Here is a 20,074-nt window from a genome sequence, read left to right as displayed (position 1 = left end):
CAGACTGCACCATTTTACATTCCTACTCACAGCGTCTGAGTGTTCTGGTTCCTTTATGTCCTCACCAGCAATTGCTGTATCTGCCTCTTTTATTAAACCCACTCTTGTGGTTTTGAAACAGTGATTTTATAATTGTTTTTATTTGCATTTCTCTGATAACTAATGAGATTGAGACCCTTTCATGTCTTATTGTCCATTTGCAGATTTTCTTTGGGTAAATCCTTTTGACCCTATTTTAACTGATTTTTTATTATTGAGTTATAAAATCTCTTTATATATTTCAAATGCAAGTTCCTGGTCAGATATATGACTTGCAAATATTTCCTCACATTCTCTAAGCTGTCTTTTCACTTTCTTGACAGTAACCTTTGAAGCATAACAATTTATAATTTTGACTAAGTCTAATTTATCTATTTTTTTGTTTGTTGGATTATGCTTCTGATGTCATACCTAAGATACTACCACTGCCTGACCCAAAGTTTATTCCTATGTTTTCTTCTAAGAGTTATTGTTCTAGCTACATTTAGGATTATGACCTACCCTGAGTTAAGTGTCTTAGTATACTATGAAATAGAGTTCTAACTTCATTGTTTTGCATGTAGACATCTAGTTGTCCAGCACCATTTACTGAAAAGTCGATTCTCTTCCACACTGAATAAAGAGTCTTGGCACCTTTGATGAAAATCAACTGATCAAACATGTATACAAAGTACATACGTAACTGGGCTTCCATATCTATGGGTTTCAAATGCATAGATTTAACCAACCATGGAGCAAAGACACTAGGAAGAAATCATGTACATTTTTCATGTAAAAATATAAAAATGAGATTTGACATTATTTCAAGATTTTTCCATATCAAACATAAAGTGGGGAGCTGTCAGCCAGGCTTTTAGACATCCTAGATAAGCAACAGCAGTCACTTATTAAGTTAGTTGCACATCAATACATTAATAAATATAGGCAAAAGCACAAGACTTAATTACTAATAAAATGTTTGCACCAGTAACTTTATTTAGGAAAACTTACCTTAAATATACAGTTTAAGGAGAAAAAAGCAGATAGTAAAAACAGTGTTATTTGTAATATAAAGAAACATGACTGCGTACTAGATGCCAATCAACAGAAAAACAGCTGAATAAAATTGGTATGTTCATTAGAGTATATGTAACTAATTTTAAAAGGCACATATACAAAGTCTGTAGTCATATAAAAATACCCTCTATTCAAAAGTAGGATACAAAACTATATGTATACTTTGTACCTGATTACAACTATTTTAAAATTTCACAGGCATAATAAAATGGAAATATGTTAAAAATTATGGGTATGTTCGCCTGTGATTTCTAAACTTCTGAACCTTTTTAAAATAAAGTCCATAATTATGTAACATGTTCATACCTAAGGCACTTTACATGAAAAATATACTTACTGTGATGATGCCAATTAGTTGTGTATAGAAGAGTCCAGTTATTCCAACTAACATAGTAATGCCCATAAATGCAGCTAGCCTCATTATGGCCAATTCATGTCTAACGACAAAGAGGTCCTGTTAAGAAATAGGTAGAGGAAGTCTCAAAAACAATTCAAAGAGTTATTTATTTTGCAATAATAATCAAGATTTGAGCCATAAAAAATCCATTATCTTAAAAGAACTATCTCCTTTCCTCTTTCAAGTTAGTTCCATTTAACATGTTTGACAATTACAAAAATAACTTTTTAATTTAAAATAGCAAGTAGAAAAAAATATAGGACTTTACTATGACAGAAAAAAATATAATATTTCATTACTCTGTTGTGCCAAAACCCTCAATCCCTATTTAACCTATTTGTGGCAAAAACAAATAAATCGCAAATGAAATAATCTAAGGCCTAAAAGGAAATTTTATTATTATACTGCAAACAAAAAACTTGAATGCCTATGGCATGACTGATATTATTAAACCCATGTGACCCAAATATCTACAAATTACCTTGGTCAAAATGAGGTGAAAACAGATATAATAAAGATAACTCTCTTAAAGCCTAATTCATGCATTCTTCCATCCAATCACCTAGCCACCACTGTCAAGCTGTGATATATAGTAAAAATGCAAAAATGATCAAGATAGGCTCGATGCCCTCAAGAGTACACAGTTTACTTAGAATGAGAGGGGAAAAAAATTTTTCAGAAGTCCAAAATGTAACATATGCTATAAAGGGAATATGTGCACAGGGTGGTAGAGGAATGAAAAGGGATGCCTAGGAGGAAAAGATGGAAATGCTACAAGGGAAAGCTGATTTTCTGGCTCAGGACATAAAAGTGAAAGTCTTAGAAGTGAGCCAGATAAGTGGCAGGAAAAGAGGAAAAACACTCACTCTCATGGTTACCAACCAAACAGACTGAAGGAGAGAGTCAAAAGAATGAAGTTTCTTCTGGAAGCCTGTCATTGCTAAGCTTTGAACTAAAATAGTCATTGTAGATAAAGACAACAAGGGGGTTGGAAGGACCCCAAAACATAACCACCCACATAGTGGTTCTTTTACACTGACTCAGGTTAATGAGTAAAGCTATCCTAGAAGCAATACCAAAGGTAGGGAAGTCACTGCAGATAATGAGCTTGCTTAAAACGAAAGAATTGCTCTCTTCTGTGCATCACATTTGCAGTACGGGGGCTTGAACCCAGGGCATTCTGCCTCCGAGCTATATAGCCTCAGCACTATTTTGTATTCTTTATTTTGAAACAGGGTCTCACTAAATTGCGGAGGGCCTCACTAAGAAGCTGGGGCTGGCTTCGAATCTGGATCCTCCTGTCTCAGCCTCCCAAGTACTAGGATTATAATCGTGCACCCGCACGCCCAGCTGTGTCTATGTATTTCTTAACCATTTAACATGTAAAAGTTGTACCACTGTTTTAATCAGGTTTTATCCTTTACAATGCCACTGACAAGGCTTTTGAGTGTTGGACCTCCATTTTCCTGTAGCCCTGTGGTCTCTTTGCATAGTTTTACATAATAGAGTTAACTGTGTAAGTACACATACTGCATCACAACAGAACTTACTATACTAAAATTATCATTTTTGACCAAATAAAATCCATCTCTCTTCTCCCAATGAAAAAGATTTAAAAACATTTTGGGGGCCAAGTACAATTTATAAATGTCAGGATGGTGATAAGGCTAAAAGACCTACTTGTAATATATTTATTCACTTGATTATACATTTAAAGTATTCATAAGAAATAGTAAAATTATTTAATCTAGAAATTGCTTTTTAATCACCTTTATACTTTGAAAAGAATTATTCCATGTTCACACATGTGTAACTGCATATCAACACTAAGATATATATATATATTTTGAGTCTTTTAACACTGTTCTCTAGGGCAAGGCTTTACATCTTAAGTTTTTTTTTTTTTTTTCTTTTCTTTTAGACATCATACCCTCTGACTCAAAAAACGGGCTTCGCAAATGTTATCAAAATCAAAAGAACTAGCCGAGCGGCATGTTGGCACACACTTGTAATTCCAGCATTTGGGAGGCTGAGAGAGGAGGATTGCGGTTCGTGGATAGCCTCAGCTACTTAGTGAGGCCCTTTGCAACTCAGTGAGGCCCTGTTTCCAAATAAAGAATACAAAATAGGGCTGGGGGTGTAGCTACAAGAACTCACTTGCTCCTCAAGATCTTTACTACAATAGTGTTAAAGAATGAATTGTGTCCACCTAAAGCACATATGTTGAAGTTCTAACACCCAGTACTTCAACTTGGTTGGGGTGGTTATATATAGCCTGATTCTTTCCATTAATATTTTGTATAAGAGTTGTTCATCCATGTTCATAATCAGATTAGTCCATAATTTTCTATCTTGGTAGGTTATATATATCCATAAATTGCTTATACATATAAGACAAATGGAGGGATTGTCTCTTTTCTATTTCTTGGAGGAGTTTGTGTAACTAAGGCCAGTGTTTCCTATTTGTTAGTCACTGATCAACCTGAGTATTCACGGCAGGAAACTTTTAACTACTCACTTATGATTATAGCACTACCTATGTTTCCATTTTCTTCTTAAAGCTTTTTCTTATAGCTATGCTAGGAAATTCAATTACATAAAGATGTTAACTATCCAAATTGATCTATAGAATCCTAAAAAAAAAAATAAATACCCACATAGCAGAATACTTGACTGGCAGGAGCTTTGTGTTTCAGTTTGCAGAAATTACTAAACTTGCACTAATAAAAGAATAAATTAAACCACTAAGCTGTTTATAAATTTCATAGGAAAAAAGAAGAGCCTAACACTCTCATATAAAAAGAAGAAAGAATGTAGGAGGTTTTGCTCCACTGAATGCAATTTCAACACGGCCAGTATCACCTCTTTGCTATGTTCCAAATATATCTAGCAAACTTTTTTTTTACTTAAAGAATTAACTTAGAATGTGTTTATTCTTCCCAGAAAACTTTCCAGATATCCACATGCTTAGTCCCTCATTTCCTTCCTGTCTTTCCTTAAATATACCTTATCAAAAATTTATTCTAGATCAAATTGTAGAAAATCTCCTTGCCCTATTTCACTTTTCCCATTGTATTATCTCCATCTAACATATGCTTATTATTTTAATTATTATCTCTCTTAGTAGCAATGTACGTTTTGAAGATGGGGATTATGGGGGTTGTTGCATATCTTGTTCCATGATGAGAACCTGGATCTCAAAATGGGATCTAGCTCATAGCAGGTACTCAGTAGATAAATTAGTGAATTAATGAATGAATGAATGAAGAATACTGAACAAAAATGCAGTCTCCTCCCCCAACATACAAAGAGACATCAATAATTACCTACAGAAACTATTTCACAAGTGTGACAGCAGAGAAAAACACAGAAAAACTAACAGTAGGCAACATGAACACAGACGAACAGCAGAGAAGAGGGCACTTACATAACATACCTAGCCCTCTATCTGTACTCTTTTGGAATGATACTTGAAATTTCAAAAGAGGTTACAAAACTAGACAGTGGCAACACAGCTAAATGAAAATGAACCAAGAGACAAGTCTGGCTACTTAAGGTCTAGCAAATATTCTTTCAATACTTCTTTTGTGAATTACTTATATTATTTCTTCATATCTTTTTTTTTTTTTTTTTTTTGGTGGTACTGGGGATGGAACCCTTCTCTGGGCTACACTCCCAGATCTATCTTATATTTTTATTTGGAAACAGAGTCTCTTAAGCCAGCGGGGCTGGCTTCAAACCTGCGCAATCCTCCTGTCTCCGCCTCCCAAGCGTGGGGATTACAAGCATGCGCCACCACGCCCGGCCAAATTTTGTCTTCTATACTAGTATCAATCCAAATTCTAAAATTATATCCTGAATTTTATCATTTCTAATACCTGTATCTTCAATACAATTGTAGTTTCAAGTATGCCACCCTCTGAATACCTCCTCCTTTCACACTAACCCCCTGTAAGCCATCAATGCCAACAAATTCTCAGCCTCAGTGGGACCTCCAATTTGTTGATCCAATCATTATTTCATTGTTCGTTACTGGCTCCCCCCAACATTCATTCAATGCCTACTTATTAAAATCCCATAGTCCACCGTTAAAATTTTTTCTTTCAATATGCAATCAACTCTCTTCACACACTCTCCCACCATTCTGCTTCACTGGCTTATCCTTCTAAGTTACCTTTCTAGTTCCCCCTCAATTTTGACTTTTAAAATTTAAGTGTGCATAGGAAAACATTTAAATAAATTTTAAAGAGATTTGCCAATGTTCAAAGCTACCTGCAAGCAACTCTTCTGGCTATTTCTATTTTATGTTAGCCAAAAGCTTGGGCAAGTAAGTCTGTGGCACAGTTCTGACATCAAATCCTAGCACTGCTATTACATGTGAGCCAATTAGAATAATAATAGGTATCTTTCTAGCAGAAGAGTTGGCTGGTCTACTGAGCACTATTCATTTCCCCTCTGAATGTTGGCAGCACGTCCTTTATTGAAATCCTCTTTCCTCTATTCCCCTCCATCACCCCGGTTCTCATAGCCTCAAACACAGTTAATATTATTTTTGACCTTCACATAAAATAAGCAAAAAGGAATCAATTAGAAATTGTCTGGATCTATTTCATCAAAGAATTATTTAAAAGATACAACTTTAGAACTAAAGTGGTATGCCACAATGATTAACTGCAAAACCGTGAACATTAACAGCCTCTGATTTTAAAAAAAAAAAGCTTGTGTTTACTTATGTACAGAGGTAGTAATCTTTGTCTACAACATCTGATTGCCAATAGGTATATATATTTAAAGTACTTCTACCATCCGCCATTAGTAAACATATTGGACAGTCTTTATATGAGACAAAATATCAATCAGAAGGGTCACTGATCAATCTTTGAAGAGCAGATTTTGTGAAATTTTAGTTTTATTAATCTGTATTATTTTTGTTTTTAAATGCAATAATATTATTGCTTTAAATTGTTCTTTAGAGAAAAAATATTAAGTATTTGCAGTTCAGTACCATATCAAGAACATGATTTAATGATTAACAAAAATCAGCCCAAATCACACCTCTGGCAAATGGTTATTCTGTGACTAGACAAGTTTCATTTAATCCCTCTGAATCTCAATCACCTAACCTATAAATATAAGATGGAAACCATACTATTTATTCTTTCAGTGATATTTGAAAAGAGTAAACATTTTTCACTAATCTAAAGATACAAATCCAAATAATATAATAATTAGTAAAAATCAAGAAATATATGACTAATAAACTTCAGAGGCCAACATGTAATAAACTTAAGAAAGTAAAACTGGGTGTAGTGGTGCACACTATAATCTCAGTACTTGGAAGACTGAGATAAGAGGACTGCAGGTTCAAGGCCAGCCTCAGTAATTTAGCAAGACTGTTCCAAAATAAAAAATAAAAAGGGCAGAGTGTCTCACTCAGAGGTAAATGCCTCTAGATTCGATTCCCAATACCAAAGAGAGTACTTTCTTTACTATAATGATACTTGCCTTTCTATTTAATTAAAAAGCTGAATTTCTTTTATTGATTTTGCTAAACAATGACTAATTATAATTCAATAATATATTAAATGATTAAAATTTTCCTCATGAATTAGTGAAATAGACAAATATAAACCTTGTTCAAAAATGAAAGTACATTTTGTCCAATATCCATCTATTTTATTCAATTAAAATGCCAACTCTAAGCCGGGCATGGTGGCACACATTTGTAATACCAGCACTTGGGAGTTGAGACAGGAGGACTGTGGTTTATGGACAGCCTCAGCTTAGTGAGGTCCTTTAAAACTCAGTGAGACCCTGTATCAAAATAAAGAATAAAAAATAGGGCTGGGGTGTAGCTCAGAGGTAGAATACCCCCGGGTTTCATCCCTAGTACTGCAAGAAAATAAATAAATAAATAAATAAATAAATAAATAAATAAATAAATAAAATGCCAACTCTATAGGTTTTAAAATCTTTTGAATAATTTTCATCCCAATAACTATTTAAAGACATTAATTTCAAGAGCATTTTTAAGTAAACTATAACATTATATTGGCATAAAAAACACAAATGAAAGTCAAATAAATTTAATGTCTACATTTTAAAAAACTTCTCCAAACTAATATTTACTGATACTCTGATCTTACCAAAAATGTTTCATTTATCCCCATTTATAAAAATTATTCAAGCTTCTAAAATTTTTATATTTATTTATTTACTTCTGACATTAAGAATTTTGAAATTTTTAATTATTTTTTTCAACGAAGATAGTATATACTATTCATTGTAGGTTTACAGGCTTTCCTTAGTATAAAACTTAGAATATAAATCAATATTTACATCTTAAAAATAAACTCTAGCCAGGCATGGCGGGGAACACCTCTAATCCTAGTACTGGGGAGGTTGAGACAAGGAGGATCACAGGTTCAAGGCCAGCCTCAACAAGTTAGGGAGAGCCTATTTCAAAATAATAAATAAGCCGGGTTGGTGACACATACTTGTAATCCCCGCACTTGGGGGGGCGGGGGGAGAAGAGGACTGTGCAGGTTCGAAGCCAGCCTTGCTGGCTTAAGAGACCCTGTTTCCAAATAAAAATATAAAAAATAGGTCTGGGAGTGTAGCCCAGAGGTAGAAGTGTTTCGAGGAACCCCAGTACCACCAAAAAAATTAAAAGTTAAAAATTAAATAGCTGGAGGTGTAACTTGGTGCCCTAAATTTGGACACTGATTTATGATGAACCACAAACTCATTACTTCCTACACCTCTTACTCCTTCCTCAACAAAGGATATAATGAGGTATTTCCTCAAAACTTTCAAAGTAAAAATATGTGAATCTTTGAACACCCATATTAGATGGATATTTTAAAAGTAAAGATTAAGAAGAAATATAAAGGGCTGGGAGAGTAGCTTAGCGGTACGTGCTCGCCAAGCAGGTGCGAGGCTCTGGGTTCAATCCTTAGTATCACGGGGGGGGGGGGACCTAAAACCACTAAGGTTCTATAAAAGATGAAAGATTACAAATAAATTAATGTAACCCATCTCAGAAAGAGCTCTCCTAAAAAACAGAAAGTGAAAAAAAAAGAAAAATCAAGACTTTCAAACTGCTCATTTCAACTTTTTCCCATGAGTAGCAGCATACTGTACCAATTTCTTCTGAATACAGGTTAAGTGTCATTACAATAGTGAAACACGTTTAATTTTGGTTTTGTTTGTTTAATGAATAAACACTTTCACCTTAAACAAACAAACATCCAAGAGTTGTTAACACTTTCTTTTCCAACCCAGAAGAGAGCATTCAGCTTTAGAATTTAAAGATGGTCTAGGAAAAACACTCTGCTGCCCTCTACCTACCTGAAAAGGGTATAAAGAAAACATGCTGAAGCCTTCACTTTAGTGTGGCTCACAGAACGGAAGACCAAAGTCCAAGGCATATTTTAACTGCATCATTATTCCCTTAAGAAAGATGTATGGTCATCGTTCTAACACATGCTCCAAAGATATTTGGGATACTTGGGGACCTTTACACTTTATCCCAAATAACAAAAATGGTAACAAGGTGAATGAATGAGGTTTTTGACACTATCTGGCCAGCTTTATACACATAATAAAGAAAGAGCTGGATATAGTATTTTGTTTTAGGGGAAAATAAAAAGAGACACAAAGACAACTGAGGGGATTAAAGTTATTGAAGAATAATCTACTGCAAAACTTTTTTTAATATCAATGGTAATGATGGTGACTTTTATATTGAAATTAATGGTAATTTCCCTCTCTTTATTAAAAGAAAAACAAGGTCATCTTCAAGAGAACTACAACAGAAAGAAAACTGTTCTTTTATTTAGCCTTAGGAAATTTTGCTAGACCGTTGGTATTGTAGAATGGAGTTAGCCTTAAAACCAATTACTTGGATTGCTGCCTCAAGTGTTCGTTGTTTTCTTGCCAGGAAATGATTTCCTTCACCTTTCCCTTTGGTTACTTTCTACCTTGCTTATGAATTCTGTCATGAGTCTAATTCCTTACATATAATAGTTTTCAAACTTCGAGCCACGGAAGTTTCACCCTGTACAACTCCACAGGACACGGTGACATTGATTATGATGCCGGTGGGAGCTGTACCATTAAGCAGCAACGATTAGAGGCACCTGAGAAAAAAATTTAAAACAAAATGCTATTGCCATTGACACCTATGAAGGAATAGTGTGTAAGACATCAATGTTTCAAGAACACTATGAAATGTCAGATGTAATTTAATTGTTTAATAAACAGCTGTTGCAAGATACTGGAATGCAGCCAAACTAGCCAGAACTTACAAGACTAAGATCCCAGAGAGAACAGAAATACATTAAGTTGGCCCTACATTCTGCACTGCTTTTTACCTTGGGCTAGCACAACTGTCTGGATTTGGAATGTCCCCCTAGTCCTAATGTAAACAAGGTAGCAATGTTGGAAGCAGAGTGTTGTTGCTAATAAGGGGAGCCTGGGGTGAGGCTTAGGAATTGCATATTCTTCCTCCTCCCTGCTCTCTCTCTCTCTCTTCCTGCCTCTGTGATGTGAGAGCAGAGTCCATGCTTTCCCTCTCTCTACTTCCCACTGCCATGTCCTGAGCTCAGCAGACGCAGCCTGACATGGACTGAACCCCAAATCTCCAAAACTATGAGCAAATAAATCTTCCTTTCTCTAAACTGTGTGGCCAGTTGCTTTGGACTACACCAGTAAGAATGGTGACCAAGACAATCCAAGAAACAAGAAGAGAGCACAATCCACAATAAACATCTCCGTTTCTTAGCTGAGACTCCTGAAGAATACAGTGTTCTTGGAAAACTTTTGCAAATATCTCTTTGCAACTCAGTGAGACCCTGTTTTAAAATAAAGAATAAAAAATAGGGCTGAAGATGTAGCTTGGAGATAGAATGTCCCTGGTTTCCATCCCTAGTACTGCAATAAATAAATAAATAAATAAATAAATAAATAAATAAAGTTGTCATACAAAATGCCTAGTACCCAATAAAAAGTTATCAAGTGTACCTAAACATAAGACCAAATACCAAATATCTGGAAACAAAGAGGGGGGGAAAAGTCTACAGAAACACAAAGAGATCTCAAAATTAAAGTTATTAGATATAGACATCAAAATGTTCAAGAAATTAGATGACAAAATGGAAAATTACATAGTTCACATCACCGAGAAGTGATATATGAACAAGAGTATCAAGTGGAAAATAAAATGTAAGATACCTGAATTTAAAAAAAACTTATTATAGAGCCAAAAAGCTGATTAGTAAATCAGAAGATAGGCCAGTAGAAAATATCCAGACTAAACCACAGGGGGTAAAAAAGAAAATGCAGAAAATAACTAAAAGTTAGGCAGTACAATGAAACCCCTCATACAAATAATTAAAATCCCCAAAGAGCACAAGAAAAAGTTGGATAAAATTAATGTTTAAAGTGATTTAGGCCAAGAAATTTCTATAACTTAAGAATTTCATTTGGGCTACAAATTCAAGAAGTTATATAAAATATCCAACAGGAAAAATGCAAAGAAAATAATCCCGAAGCACATCACAGAATTACGGAATAACTGCTAACATACAAAGATTCTGTAAAAATCATAAAAGCCACTGGAGAAAAGATGGACATTATTTCAATGGAGTAACAAGACTAACAACTGACCTTACAATAGAAACCACAAGACAATAGAATAGCATTTTAAAAAACTGAAATCAACTGTCAACCTATAATTCTGTGCCAACCAATAAATCCTTCAAGAATGGAGAGGAAATATACACTTTTAAATATATGAAAACCTGGAGAATCTGTTCCAGCAGACTTGAAATAAAAGGCAGAAAAAATCCCAGAGGAGGCTTTGAAATTTATGAAGACATGAAAGGCTAGGAAAAGCACCAATATGTGAATAACTCAAAATTAATAACAACCATATGTAATAAATGCATTGTAACATATAATGTATAAGCAACCACAACAATTTTTTTTGCAATGTGATTTAATTCGTTTATTTTATATCCGACACCAAAAAAGACAATGGTAGAGGGTATTTTTTTTTTTTTGGGTGGTACTGGGGTTCCTGGATGCCCTTCTACCTCCGGGCTACACTCCCAGACCTATTTTTTTATATTTTTTAAACAGGGTCTCTTACGCCAGCGCGGCTGGCTTCGAACCTGCGCGATCCTCCTGTCTCCGCCTCCCAAGCACGGGGATTACAAGCGTGCGCCACCACGCCTGGCTGGTAGAGGGTATTCTATGGCCACTGTATTCATATGTGTGCAACAGTCAGCTTTCAACTTATATTAGACCTCTTAAAAAAATCAAGACAATATTTTTCCACTTGGGAAAACCATTTTTGAAAAAGAGTAAAAAAAAATTAAAAGAGATGAATAGATTTTTTTTTATTGAAAACTTCAGAATAGTTAAGGAGAAAAGGAGATAAATAAAAAAAGGATAGGTCAAATAGAAAATAAATAGGAAGATGATGGAATTACATTATATAAAAATGGGCTAAATATTTCAATAAAAAGACAATGATTACACTAATTTTTTAAAAAATGAAATATCACCTATCTACAAGAAACATAATATTTAAGAATAAAAAATTCTTTAAAGTAAAGAGTTAGAAAAAAGATATACTAAGCCAGGCGTGGTGACTCCCGCTGCTAATCCCAGCATCTGGGAGGCTGAGACAAGAGGATCACGGTTCACAGCCAGCCTCAGCTACTTAATGAGGCCCTTTGCAACTCAGTGAGACCCAGTTTCAAAATAAAAAATAGGGCTGGGGTATAGCTCGGAGGTAGAATGCCCCTGGGTTCCATCCCCAGTACCGCAAAAAAAAAAAAAAAAGAAAGAAAGAAGAAAGAAGAGAAAAGAAAAAAAAAGAAAAAAGAAAAAAGACATACTATAAAAACACTAACCCATCCAGGCATGGTGGCACACGCTTATAATCCCAGCCTTTGGGATGCTGGGATGGGAGGATTGGAGTTCTCAGACAGCCTCAGCTACTTAGTAAGGCCCTTTGCAACTCAGTGAGACCCTGTTTCAAAATAAAGAATAAAAAAATAGGGCTGGGGTTGTAGCTCGGAGGTAGAATGCCCCTGGGTTCCATCCCCATTGCCACAAGAAAAAGAAAAAGAAAAACCACTAACCAAAAGAAAGCTGATGTAACTAAACTCATAAGGGGTAAGGTAAGAATCATTACTACAGAGGAGAGGCTATTTTATAATGATACAAGAATCAGTCAGTCATGAATACATAACAATTCTAAGTTTCTATATATAATTCTACATACAATTCTATATACAATGCTAAGTTTCTAGTGTCATTGCTTCAAATCTCAACAACTATAGCAAAAAAAGACTAGAATCCATTTCAATGTATATGGCTATTTAATATTCATTTTGCTTCAGATCCTGAGAATAATTTAGGTTATATAAATCATAAACAACTTTCTCCAATTTTGGTTATAATTCATGTCCTAGACTCCAGTTTTACTTTAGAAAATTTAGTTAGAAACGCTGAGAATAAACATTCTAGCTTTATGTATTTAAATTTGCTTGATAAAATTTTATTTTCTTATGATGGGCAATACTGTGGTAAATCTTTCTTCTCAATGAGCCTAACTTGATAAAGTATATGAATCACTTCATTCATTAACAGAATACATCACACACAAGATTGAAAAACAAAATGATTCCTTAGTAGGATGCAAACTTATCGTGGAAATGCCATAACATAAAAAACTCTTTGATTGCCATTTCATTACCCCTAACAAAAAATGTGCAACTTAATGTAACAAGAATAGTGTAGGTTTTAGTCTATGAGAATAGTATCTGCTCAGCATTCGCCATAAATGTGAGATCTCTAGAATTACTTATAATTTACTGCTTATTATGAAAGTAGCTTTATTCAACCAATATGATCTAATTATTTGATTTTCACATTATGACTGTAAAATGTAGTCCACATTTCTTCAAAATGAATTGCTCTAAGGGAAAATCTGATTTGAGCTTTTGAAACCCAACTTATACTAACTCTTTATATATTTTATTTCTGGTATTTTTAATCTCTTAGTAAACTTTTACTATGTGGCTTTTTTCAACACTCAATATGCCAATATGCATGTTAAAAATATATATGGATATATATATAGGTAGATAGGTATATTCAAATATCACCTATAATCAGTTTCTCCAATAAAAAGTGTATCTTCCTTTTAATTGACATTAATTCATTTATACCTTTCATTTATAAAACTCAGTTTATAACTTCAAATGCCTTAATCCTCAGTTATTAGTGTATTATCATACCCTTATTTGATTATTGGAAATCTTAGTATGCCACAAATCTCCCAGTAACAGTGTTAAATGGTCTGTAAATTTTTCATTAAAATTAACAAGCCAAAGAAAAAATGTTCTCTTTTTCTGAGAGCTTTCACTAAAATGAAATGTAATATAAAATAAATTTCTACTATATGTCAGATATTTTTACATTAATATAGTTAACCTCATTATTATTCACAGGTTTCAGAAGAATAAGTTACAAATCAAAGAAGCTAAACAGCTTGTTGAAAGTTACATGTAAGAAAATCCAGGCTTTAATCCTAGGTGTGTCTGTTTATAAAGCTAAGATCTTTCCATTGTCAAGGGTGGGCAAACCTAACATAAAGAACCAGAGAGTTAATATTTTAGGTTTGCTGGCCATGTTACATTTTTCTGGCTATACAGTCCCTGTCAGAACTACTCAACTCTGCTGCAGCACAAAAGCAGGCATAGATGCTATGTAAACAGATGAGAATGGCTGTTTTCCATTAAGCCTTTAAAATACTTAAAACTTTGGGGGTGGAGGTACTGGGGATTGAACCCAGGGACATTTTACCTCTGAGCTACACTCAACCCCTTTTTATTTTTTATTTTGAAACAGAATCTCACTAAGTTGCTAAGGTTGGCCTCAAATTAGCAATCCTCCTGTCTCAGCCTTTCAAGTACTAGAATTACAAGCATGTGTCACAACACCTTAGAACTTATGTTTTAAGTGTAAAACACTTAAAACAGAAAAGATTTAAGTGGAGGGTTCCATTTAACCCACAGCCTTTAGTTTGGCAATTCATACATTACACTAAAATGCATTTGCTCTTAAAGATCTATAGTTTTGCCAGGCATGGTGACACACGCTTGTAATCCCTGTGCTTGGGAGGCGGAGACAGGAGGATCGTGCAGGTTCGAAGCCAGCCTCGCTGGTTTAAGAGATGCCATTTCCAAATAAAAATATAAGAAATAGGTGCCTGGGAGTGTAGCCCAGAGGTAGAAGGGTTTCCAGGAACCCCAGTACCACACACACAAAAAAACAATCTAGTGTTGCATAACTACATTTTCTTTCACTTTTAAAAAATTACACAACCTTAATCTTACTAAGTAATCTCATTTTAACGCTTTTTATTTTAGGCTCAATTATAGGTTTACTTGTAGGACTTTTAAAATTTCTAACATAAATACCAATCATGCCAAGATTTAATCTGTAAATAGAACGACATATTTCTAAAATGCTAGTACAAGCATGTACTATATTCTCAGTGTGAAAATAACAATTTTATACTTTTATTGGTGCATTACAATCTCACACCATAATGTAGTCATGATAGTGACATATATGCACAGGGTACTTGGTAGTTTTCCCTGGGCTCCATCCCCACTCCCCCCTTCCCCATATAGGATATTAAAATTGCCATCAGTACTCACACAAGTGTATATAATGTCAGTGGGACTGTTCCCTTTGTTAACTCTCTCCCCCTCTAGACCCACCCGCCCCAAGACCACCGCCCTGACTCCATTGGAGTTTCTCTTCCATTATCTAAACTTTCCCTTATATCCCAACTACTCCCTAGCTTCTGCATATAGGAGAAAACATATAACCTCTTACTTCTGTGACTAGTAGCCTTTTTAACAAGTAGGGCTAGGAAAACTGGTTATCCATTTGGAGAAATATTGAAATTAAATCCCTCCTTTTTGCCCTGCACAAGAGTCAACTCAAGATGATTCAAAGACCTGGAAATTAAACCAAAGATTCTGAAATTACTAGATGAGGGCCTAGATCTAATATTCTAGCATACAAGCACAGTGGAAACTTCCTCATTAAGACCCCCCAATGCTCAAGAAATTAAGAATTAATAAATGGGATGGCATTAAAATAAAAATTTTCTTCCCATCAAAGAAAACCATCAAAAGTCTAAAGAGAACCTACAGAATGGGAGACCTTTGTGGGCTATTCCTCTGATAGAGGACTAATATCCAGAACATACAAATTACTTAAAATACTAATAACCCAGTCAAGAAATGGGAAATTGAACTAAATAGATACTTTACAAAAGAAGAGATACAAATGGACAATACATGAAAAAATATTCAACATGTCATTAGCAACCAAGGAGATGCAAATCAAAACTACACTGAAATTCCATCTAACTCCAATTAGAACGGCAATCATCAGGAAGTCAAACAATAATACATTCTGGTGAGGATGTGGGGAAATAGGACCTCTTCTACAATGTTGGTGGAATTGCACATTAGTACAGCCTCTCTGAGGATTAGTATAGAGATTTTCCTAAAAAAACTGGAAATGGATCTACCATATGATCCAGCTACACCACTCCTGAGTATGCTTTCCAAAGGGACTGAAATCAGAACATTATAGAAATATATGTATATCTATGTTTATAGCAGTATAATTCATAATAGCCAAATTATGGAACTAATCCAGGTACCAAGCAATAGATGAATAGATTACAAAATTATTGGCTATACACACAATGGAGTTCTACTCAGCAATAAAGAAGAATAAAATTTGGTCAAACATATTTAAGATTTTTCTCTTTTCAACTTCTTTTCAGTTATTGTATCTAATTTTAATTGCTCAAGCTATATTTAAGAAGTATAATCACAGCCAGGCGTGGTGATGCATGCTTGTAATCCCAGCATTTGGAAGGCTGAGATAGGAGTTTCGCGGTTCGCAGACAGCCTCAGCTACTTAGTGAGGCCCTCTGCAACTTAGTGAGACCCTGTTTCAAAATAAAGAATAAAGAATAGGGCAGTGGGTGCAGCTTGGGGGTCGAATGCCCCTGGGTTCCATCCCCAGACCCACACACACACACAAAAAGCATAATCACAATGCTCCACTAAAAACCAAACAACAGCAAAAATTCTTTCAATAATTCAAAATCATCATGTATATTACAATGATCTAAACACACAGAACTGAAGACTCAGTCTCTCCACTATCCAAAAATTCAACTGTATAAATCATCACAGAATGTTTTACATAAAAGATTTAAACAGTATAAATTTGTATAAGTAGGAAAGAAAATATCCCTTCTCCATCAGAAGTTTTATTTTTTTCTTCCCTTTTTAATTGCCCTATTTAATCCCTAGTAGTTTCTGCTTTCTCCTATAGGTGTTGTGAACATTAAAGTGAGATTGAAAATGAGATGTATACAATACAGCATGGACATTATAGTCAGAGGATCAAAAATACCAGTTGCTGTCATCACTACCTCCTCCTCTATCGCTATTTTGGGCAGTCTTAACATTTACTGTACTTCCTCTATAGAGGAGGGAAATCGTTGTCTCAAATGGTATAAATATGAGGATAATTATTTTTAAAATATCTGCAAATTCACTTTATTATTATCGTTAAAAGTCAGGGGAGAAAGAGTCTTTTTTTCTCAAGAACTAAATTGTTCCTTTAAAAATCTTTATAAAATTAAACTAATTCTCTTTTTATTTCTGAAAAAAAGTAACAATTTTTCTTACGTTTCCCATTATTTTAGGTATCTAATACGTTGCTTTCTTTTCTTTTTCTTACACTTTTATTGGTGCATTAGAGTCTCACATCACAATTTTAGGTCATAGTGATACTGACATACATGCGTACAGCACTTGGTGAACTTTCCCCAGCTCCCTCCCCACTCTAATAGGTAGCTTTCTCAAGAAAGCCACTCAACACTAATAGTGTTGAGGCATCTTAGCCTTCAATTCTAATATATTTTAAAAGTTGCCAATTTGGGATTTATCTTTGTTGTTTCTTGCTTTTATTCATCTGTACTTAATGGAATCACAATGTTAATAATTGTATGCTATAACTGCTCTAACATTAGTGGATATAAATATATCTTACCAAATTACGCTTTTTTAGTGGAAGAAAATAATAATAGTGGCAGAAAGAAAACATCAGTGCGTAGCAAGTAAGAAGTTCAGTGTAGAAACACAACTGCAGAAAAAGCCAATGATTATCTTCACCAACACAATTGTTAATCCTGAAGAAACAAATGGGAAAAAAAAACAATGTTTTAACTTTAATAAGATTTTAATTTCAGGATCTGTAAGAATAAGAAATAAATCACATGACTTCATATATGCTTAATTTCATGGAGATATGCTAAAACCACTCAAACCTAAAAGCAAAATGTATGAAGAAAATATATAAATCCATCATCTTACATTCTTAAATACTTTATGCTTTAGAAAGAAAGTCCACATATATATATAAAATCCTCCTTCAACTCAAAAAGGAAGCTGAAGCAGGAAGAACAGATAGTAGGTAGTCTCCCTGTGTCACTGACATAGAAACAGAAACAAAGGAGTTAAGACGCTAGCCAGAGGAGGTACAGTTAGATAGCAAAGGGGAGAAGGAAGAACCCTCTTCTCCTGGCACTGCTGGCCTTCCACCAGAGTTTCTGGCTTGGTGGAGCAATTTGAATACTTGTAAGTCAAATAGTTTAAACTTGTCACTCTGACATAGCTTTCAAGTGTTCATAATTTTTATTACCCTTTAAAAAAATCTATTCCCGGATGCTGAAAATAAAAAATGTATCCAAAGCCTACTTAAAAAGACTGAGAGCTATACTTCAATCAATATAAAAGTGGCACCTAACTAGGAAAAAAATTAATGTTATAATTCCAAATATGTCAGTGCTAAAGTAAGCTGAGTATGGTATTGTTCTAAAGTTACTTGTATCCAAAATTCCAGCAGAAAACTCTAACTCAAAATGACCTTGTACGAATGCTTTTATTTCAAAATAGCACTATTCATCACAGGAAAAAAAAAAAAAGAACCTAACAGGTCCATTCCTAACATAAATTGCTGTTTTTAAGGTATATCATCAACTATTTTTAAAAATCAAGCATAGAACTGAGCAGGAAAACCTTGTGGAGGTATTTCTTAAGAGTTCAGAACACAAGCTTTATAAATCAGAAAATACACTGTGTTATTTGCAAGCAGGGTTACAAGAGTGAGCTTATGCATGTACTCGAAAATGCTCTTTAACACCTGTTGCTTGAAAGGTGGCAGCCTTCTTTCTTTCTTCCCACACTCAAGAAGCACTAAGGTACTCAATCTGCGTATGAGTTCCTTTAGTAACATTTAACCCAGTTAGAAAGAATGGTCACAGCCAGAAATACTGAAAATCCTGAGGTGATCTGAGAATTAATTTCCAAATCTAACATTGCTGGGCAGTTAAAATAATGCAGTTTCTGAAAATATATTTAAAAATCTCTTTACTTCCAATTTATACTGTATATTTCCCTTACTTCCAACATCTTGGCCCTACTCTATTAGGGAATTCAATCACAAAAATCCCTAAGTCTATTTAAGTCCCTGTCTCCACTTCTTTCCAAAATCCTCGGATCTTTTTTACCTCCCTACTCCTAACAATACTCTGAGAAGTTGACTAAAACTGTGGAAACAATAACACTACCAGAGAAACCACCCCAATGACAGAATTCAAGTTAAACAGAGCTTTATTTGTCCACAAACAAGCTGATCTTTACCTCTTAGAAACAAACAAGTACCACTAGTATCTACAAATACATTTTCTAACTAATGGCCTTTTAGATCTTTAGGCATTCTTTTGCAAGGAAGCATCAATATCCAATGAATTATAAGCATTCATTATATTTTCAATCAGAAACACTACTATAAAGTGTTTGAGTTTTTCAGTGTGATTTCCACTTATCTGAATCCATGTTTCACATAGCTTGTTTTAATCTATTTTTACTGTGATTGCAAACATCACTGAAGTTTAGAAAATTACTTGGGAATTAGTCTGTTTAAACTTAAGGCACAATTTTTAAAGACAAACTATATGTGATATACTATACTATCCTATTGATATAATTTTTAACATTTTTATATAGTAACTAAATGATTATTAAATAAAATGCTCTTATCGTTTCCTAGTCTCAGGAAATTATCTTCTATTTAAGTAACTGGTTTATAGTAAAAGTCAAATTTCCACTAACGTGGAAACAAAACAATGATCAAAACAAGGGACTTCTGTATTTACTAGCAATGTTACTAAGCAAAGCTAAGTTGTACTCTTCATTCAACTTTAGATACATGCAGTTATAAATTAAAGAATCCTATTATGCAGTTAACTTTGTATATATGCATGTGCGTGTGTACAAACATAAGTACATATGTATAGATATATTTATAAAGTGCTACACTATACCAATTTAAATATTTATACAAAATCCAATGCTAGGAACACAGAATTAAATACAATATCTTGTTCACAGATTTTTG

The 20,074-nt window shown here is 34.2% G+C and overlaps 1 protein-coding gene across 1 annotated transcript in view; it reads right to left on the bottom strand.

Annotated features, from left to right (window-relative positions):
• Positions 1 to 20,074, bottom strand: part of ZDHHC21 (zDHHC palmitoyltransferase 21) — a gene marked incomplete at both ends in the record, with an annotated part of 45,621 nt that overhangs the window by 11,822 nt on the left and 13,725 nt on the right. The window contains 2 exons of the mRNA XM_080709439.1: positions 1,433 to 1,549; positions 17,666 to 17,804. Of these exons, the coding sequence (XP_080565565.1) occupies positions 1,433 to 1,549; positions 17,666 to 17,804 (256 nt within the window). The remainder of the gene's footprint in view (positions 1 to 1,432; positions 1,550 to 17,665; positions 17,805 to 20,074) is intronic.

The sequence above is a fragment of the Muscardinus avellanarius genome (genome assembly GCF_963383645.1).
Source record: "Muscardinus avellanarius genome assembly, chromosome: 13".
Lineage (NCBI taxonomy): Eukaryota > Metazoa > Chordata > Mammalia > Rodentia > Gliridae > Muscardinus > Muscardinus avellanarius.
This window is presented reverse-complemented; position numbering and strand designations above follow the sequence as displayed.